This window comes from Stegastes partitus, unplaced genomic scaffold, assembly GCF_000690725.1.
Source record: "Stegastes partitus isolate 25-593 unplaced genomic scaffold, Stegastes_partitus-1.0.2 Scaffold1637, whole genome shotgun sequence".
NCBI lineage: Eukaryota > Metazoa > Chordata > Actinopteri > Pomacentridae > Stegastes > Stegastes partitus.
In genome coordinates this window covers 144,067-151,226 of record NW_007579368.1, presented here as the reverse complement: position 1 = coordinate 151,226, position 7,160 = coordinate 144,067, and the positions used below count along the sequence as shown (strand labels likewise).

The 7,160-nt window shown below is 38.9% G+C and overlaps 1 protein-coding gene across 1 annotated transcript; it reads left to right on the top strand.

Annotated features, from left to right (window-relative positions):
• The first annotated feature begins 408 nt into the window (after positions 1-408).
• LOC103371741 (uncharacterized) lies at positions 409-4,232 on the top strand. The gene is made up of 2 exons (XM_008301164.1): positions 409-483; positions 3,015-4,232. The coding sequence occupies exon 2, from the start codon at positions 3,092-3,094 to the stop codon at positions 3,734-3,736; it is 645 nt and encodes a 214-aa protein (XP_008299386.1). The 5' UTR covers positions 409-483; positions 3,015-3,091; the 3' UTR covers positions 3,737-4,232.
• Positions 4,233-7,160: the final 2,928 nt, after the last annotated feature.

Here is a 7,160-nt window from a genome sequence, read left to right as displayed (position 1 = left end):
CTTTAAAGGAAGAAAAATGTGAGCATGTTAATAATTACACCCTCAATTCACACTTGCTATTTCGCAACGCCAACATGCTGATTGTGAGGAATCGTAATAACATAATATGCAAGTGGAGAAGTGTAAGTCACGATCAAGAGGCTCCAATCTGTCATTTTCTGTCTTGTGTGTCCTGGTTACCGTCACATCACCAAGGGTTTAATTACTGCTGAGCAAGCCACAGAGATGCCTCATGGGGGAATTTGACAGAGAGATCAGGACGAGTAAAATCAGGTTAAGGTAGAGCATTTGCCGGTAAGCCAAGCTCAGACACGTATACGGAATATCGAGATAGAAACTTGAGTGGTTCATGTGTGCACAGAAGGAGGAGGAAAACACTCTGCCAGGATGAGATCTGCACCGGCATGAGGAGAACTGTGTGTAAGTGGGTTAAGGAAAGCACCGGGGTCGAAAGTGTGCTCTGATCAAAGGGCTGTGCAGTCGGTAAGTGGCTCTTGTATCTGTTTTACAGTGTGTAATGATGGAGCGCTGCCACATTCTCACTTTACAATCACAATGAAACCCCTGGCCTACAAAAGGGTTCATTCATTAAGGAGCATATTCAGTGCTGGCTTCAACATGCCTCCATCAGAGCTTGTCATTTTGTACATTGCAGTTTTTAATGAACAAAAATGCTCATTTTAAATTGTGTAGTATCTGATTGTTTGCCACCGCTTGCATCAACGTGTTGTCGACTTCTAAAAGAAAAGGTTTCAGGCTATATGTTGCCATGAACCAACACAAAGGAGGTCACATCTGCTAAGCAACAGTTCCCCCATGAGTGGCCGTGCAGGTGTCCCATGTGAGCAGGTTACAGGGACGAGAAAGCAGAGTAAAGCAAATTTAACGCTTTGTTTTGTAAATCACATCATCTACAGACATTTAAATGGTAGTGTTGTGCCCCGAATGAAAATTTAGAGTGTAACTTCATCTCATTAGATGATTTGTACATCTCAAATAAGCAGAAAAAAAAAAGTTCTGTTTTCTTATGGAGAGTTTGAATGAAGATTGATGCAATAGAGGTGGAAAAAGGCAAAGCTGATTCACACAAGAACTCTACTTTGGTACAGTTTTAGGCAATTTGTACTTGAGTATTTCCATTTTATTCAACTTTATGTTTACACTACATTTCTTACTTTCTACTCTGTTACATTTGTCCATCCTTTTTTTTTGACTTCTTACAAAAAAAAAGTGTGCAGTCGGAGTCACATTTCAGGTGTCTATGAGTTGTTAACAGCACAAAACCATGTCTGTTAAAAAAAACAAAAAAAAACCCATCTCAAATAGTTCAATTTTAAAAAAAAATCATCTCATCAAATCAAAGACTGGAGTCCAAAAACTGTGAACAGATTTGTGGATCCGAACTTTGTTTTTCATATTTTTCTCTCTACTATTATCATCCAATAGTTCAAACTGACTCCACCTGCAAAAGTAAAATACTGATTACACACTGATGCTTCAGTGTTAATAATCAAATTGTGTCATATTCAATCATATATCAGTCAGAGGTATAAAACCTGTATTTTTTCTTTACTACACATAACTGCTCATACTTATGTACTTCTACTTTGGCACCTTTTTTCATGCGGGAGTTTTACTTGCAACGGAATATTTTTACACTGTGGTATTTACACTTTTCCTGGGTCAAAGCATCTAAACACGTCTTCCACCGCAGGATACCACTCTCTTATCTGTGTGTTTACTATAAAGATGCAGCCAGTAGCATATTAGCTTAGCATACAGACAAGAAATAGGTAAAGGTTAGTCTGGCTCTGCACCTGAAACTGTGTTACACTTTGATCTTTGTACGGATTAAGGAACTGAAATGTAAAACGTGTTAACTGGTGAGCTGTTGATAGTAGGTTTATTTTGTTAGTTTTGGAGAAAGCAAGACTAACTGTTAAGCAGCGACTGGCTGTAGCTTTAAATTGAAGAGAGTGGTATCGATCTTCCTCATTTAACTTTTCCCAAAACGTGATCTGTTCATAATTACTTTACCTTCAATGCATCTTTCATTTTTGGGGGTATGCTATCCTAAAATCTTTGACTACCAGGATCAGCAGTTTGCATTTAAACTCAGTTTGCCTTCATTTTCAAAGGGTCACTCCAGGTGTTCTTCGATATGTTCTTAGACGTAGACCTTCATTATACTCCCTTGCAGACGCAAACGCGGTCATCTGCATAGTTGTTATTACCCTAATACTTTCTAGTCTGCTTGGAAAGCTCAGTTCTATCCATGCGCAGTAGACCAATCTGCACAATACTGCCCTGGTAGCATATACAAGGCTCTGCACAAAGTCCCACGCAGAAGATGACAAAATTTACATCACACAAGACATTATGGATTCAGAGATGTGGGAGGTGAAACAAACTTGAAGGCAAAATAGTCCAAATCAAAGCAGCAGAAACTGGCACATTCTTACTTTTAGTCTGAACTAAGGTTCAACCAACCAACATCTCCCATTATGCAGCTGAGTACTGTTGTCAGACCCTCACCTCAGATTACAACCCAATCTCGCCTCTCAGACACACCAAAGGAGCAACTGCTGATACTGTTACACCATTCGCTCAATAAAATCCCCTTTAAATGACAAAAAACGGACGTGCTCACACACACATGAACATGTGGGGAAAGTCCTACAATGAGTTATTACTTCCTTTATGGCTCGTTTTCTTTTTTTTTTCTTTCACTTTTTTATTTCCTAACTCTCTGGGCATGCTCTTGAGTTTGTGTCATGCAGTCCAGCGCACTCTATGTGGAGCTGAGGTGGTTGTGAGTAGATCAGGGGGGTGGATGTCTGAGTGGTTAAATGGATGAATGCTATGACTCATGAGCTCTGGAATCTGTTCATAAAACTTAGACGAAACAAAGCAGCATCCCTGGGAGAGCAAATCCTGTTGTATAAAAGCAATTTAAACCTCTGGAGTTCTTTTAATCTTACAAAAGTAGACCTGAAGCTGTTTTCTTTTTACAGATCTCACCATCTGTTGGTAAAGGTTTGTCCACAACTTGCCCTCTTCCCATCACGGAGTTCACAATTCGCTTCCCACTATGACAGGAGATGTTGTCCCAGTTCCCCAGCAGGGGGACCCAGCTGCTGAAGCACCCAGTAACAGCCCAGGGGAGGCCATGGATGTGGAGTGTCCCATCTGCTACCAGGAGTACAACCAGTACAACAAATGCCCCCGGATGCTGGAGTGCCTCCATGTTTTTTGCACCGAGTGCCTCCAGAGGATCCAGCTCTGCCCCTGCGAACCCCCTGACACCAACAGCCCCCCAGCCATCCCCTGCCCCCTCTGCCGCCATTTAACCCCGCTGGAGACTGGAGACGCCCTCACCTTACCCTGCAACTCCCGCATCCTGGCCAGGCTGCCCCCCGTGGCCTTCCGCCTGCCCGTGAACATGGCCACCCGTCTGGCCACGGTCACCCAGAGAGTGGTGCTGTCTCTGGAGGGCAACAGCAGGGAAACACGCTTCATCATCCTGCCCACCGTCAGCCTGCGGGTGCAGCAGATGCACCCGGACAGGCCGTACGGCACCGCGCCAGGCCTGGTGGGAGAAGAGGAAGTCATACAGCAGAGCAAGAGGACGCTGTTTTGTGTGCAACTCCTGGCAGTCATCTTCTGGGTGCTGTTTGTGATCACCTGCGTGGTCGGAGTAGTTTTCGGGCCACATTTCTTGAACAGGAATCTTTAATAGAAAACAGGATTGACCTCCTCTTTATAGCAGATATAACTCTGGATACACTCTGCAGGAAAACACTATAAAAAGAAAGCAGACATAACATTTTAGGGAGTATAAAAGACAATCTTTTTCAGTTGTGTTTTTATGAAGGTACTTCTAACTAATATACTTGCTATTTACCCAGTAGTTAAGTCAAACTCTGCTTTTATTTATTATTGAATAGCCCACTTATCCTCACTGTACTGCATATTTACTCCTATTTCATCAATGATGAACTGATGAAGAGGTCCCTCTAGTGGTTTGTTTCGAAACGGATGAATTATACTTGTAATATTTATAATTTTTAAAAACTCAACATTGTCCTTAAGGTTTTGTTTTTTTCCTTAACATTCATGTTGTTTATCTCAATGCCTGCTTGAATGTCACTATGCTTGTTAATATTATTACTATCCAGCTGATGACTGTTCTGCCAATGGATAAATCGAATAAAACTGGCTTTCCTAACACATTTACTCTGTGTCAGGTGTATTGAGAAAAACACAGAAAACAATAAATAAAGGCGCCTGTTGGAGAGCGTAAATGTATTTTTTCCCTCCTAAATTGCATTAACTTCCTCCCTTTTGCCCTTGTGATGTAAAACACGACAAACATTACACATTACATCTTATCTGAGCCCCAGGGCATTTAAAACAATTTACATGATAAGCAATGTAATTTCCTCATCCTAGAGGCTCTTTATTGGATAAGAAATGCAATTACCTACAGAAAGCCTCGTTCAAAACAATGCTGTAGATAATAGTTTTTGAAAGGCAGTTGTATTGAATCTGGCAATAGGCCACGTAAAATAATTTACTTATGTCTTAATTGGGTTGGGTGGATCTTTTCTGTTCTCCTTAATGGTGATTAGATGCATTTCCTGAAAGGCACTAAATTAGATTCAAAATTAAAAGAGGTTCTACGCAAACGTGAACAGTTTGATTCTAAATACAAAGGTAGGAAATAAAAGTATGTGCACTTATTTTTCTTTTTCCCTGGGGATGGAGCAGCCCTGGACAAAAAATATTTTGTGGATCCCAACTGAGTGCTTCTTGTAATCATCTGATAAATCACCAAATTATGCAATAACATTTACTGTGCTTATTTTCCCTCTGAAGCCAAACCAAGACAAACAAGACATGTGACTACACAGACCCTGCCTTGAGGCTTTCACAGTGAATATCGCCTGCTACATTTGCAATCCATTCCATCGCGGTATTTGGGCTTCTCAAGGGTAGAGTTTTGGTTTATTCATCTATAAAATCATGTCAAACACGCCCTAATCAACCATCGCTGATCAAATATTTTACAAATGTATTCGAACTTGAACCAGTGAGAAGCTGAGATTCGTTTTTTTTAAATTTGGTTTTCTTTTAAAGTAATAAATCATGATTTCCTCTACAACTTTTCTATCATTGTTTAAATATGGGGTCATTTTACACAAGCATGCATCCCTCGTTAATCCTAAGCCTTGGATTTATGATTCTGTCTTACTACTGGTGTTAATTATAATTCTCATCACTGTGAGCTTTAGGCTAAGGTTAGGTGTCCCTCTCTCCGTCTAAAACGGGGCCTTTTTTTCTTTACAAGTACTTTACTGGGGTTTTTTTTCTTTTTTAACTCCCTTACATTCGTACATTGCAGTCTCCTAATGTGGGCTTTTATCATACACACTTGAATGATGTTTTAGGTGCCTGTTGTTTTTATTGAACTTATAAAATCCAGTTTTACTCACTAAGGGAAATCAGGGTTCTAATTTCTTCTTATGTTGTTGCTGTTGTTTTTAAATTGTGAATTCTTTCATTATTATTTTTTATTATTATTTTACTAACTTTGTCAAGTTTTTTTCTGCTTTGTGTTCCAATTAATTTCTTATTCAGCTAAACTGTAAAGGCAACCTCCATACCTCATTGGATTTGAAGCTGAATAAAGGAATGAATGATTGCATAACATATGAAACTGACGGCCATCAAATAACATTTGAGATAAAAGCAATAAAAGTTGTTCAAAGGGAGCATTCAATAAAACCACAGAAAGCTAAATTGATAAGTTGTCTGATTTCAAACAGTTTTCATTTTGACTTTTACATTTCTACCTTTCTTTTTTTTTCTTTTTTTTTTTTTTTACAAAAGAAATACCCTACATGCTTTACCTTGGCTCTCCTGTTCATATGGTTGTCTTTGCATGTGTTTAGTTTTCAATTCAACTTCTCACCTCCTCCATGCATTTACACATTTGCACTAGTGTATGCTGTTAATGTTGTGTCTTTTCTCTCCTGTAGTTTTTGCTTTTGTCCTTTCTGTGCTCTTTTTGTGTGCCTCTCTGCAGGTATTTCTGGCTCTGGAGCTCCACAGGTGTGATCTGTTGATACTGGTCTCACCAACCTTTCCAGTATTTAGATTATCTTGTTCTTTGTCTGTGTGTTTCTGCTATCCTTTTTTCTCTCCTCTTTACTCTAAGTGGTCGAGACAGAGGGCTGCCCTCCCTTAGCATGCTTCTGCTGGAGGTTTCCACCTTTTTAAGGGACTTGCTCCTCTCCATTGTCAATGTACTTGCTCACAAGGACTCTTTAGATTCACTGGGTTTTTCAGTGTATAACTTTGTAGAATCTTAAATTTAATTTCTAAATTAGTCAGGCAATTTGTCAGAGTATATAATATTATAGCTTCTTAACATTAACATTTAGGTTAGTCAGGTTAATCTGTTTTATACATAATATTCTATGTAGCTTCTTAACCACTTCAATATTATCATATTTTTACATTTTATTTAGTGAAGTAAATTTGTATTATATATAATGTTGTCAGATTTCGATAGGATTATTTAAATTACTCAGGTAAACTCACAATAAGTAAAAACTGTAGGGTCTTGACCTCAGTATTTAAAGTTGTCAAGTAAATCAGAATGCTTCACTTCACTTCTTAAGGAACCACTCAATAATATGCAATAATTACACATCTCCATGCAACAACACAATATTTATTACACTGTATAATTATATTTTCTTTCCTTAGAAAATGCACATTTTACATTTTACTTTTTCTACTTGTGTTTATATCATTTAGGCCACATTTTTCTACTTATGTTTATCTATAAATTTGTTGTACTGTTAATATTTTTAACACTTTGAATGGGAGCAACTGCAAGCAATTTCTCCTCAGTAGAGTATTTCTGATTCTGATAATCTTTTTTCTGTAATGGAACGCACTTTGGCAAAACGAGTGTTTTTAAAAAATGCGCTTAAAAAGCAATAACTTGACTTTTAACAGAGAGACATTAACAAAAGTGATTTATCTGTGTAATAAAAATGCTCGGGGCTGTGGGGGCCAGGCTCTGAGCGTACGTAAAGAAGAAGGGGGTACGTAATGACGTCACACGCCGCGTTGGCTCGCAACAAGTG

Excerpts from the sequence above, each read along its gene's own strand:
- LOC103371741 (XM_008301164.1), top strand. The coding sequence starts at position 3,092 with ATGACAGGAGATGTTGTCCCAGTTCCCCAGCAGGGGGACCCAGCTGCT.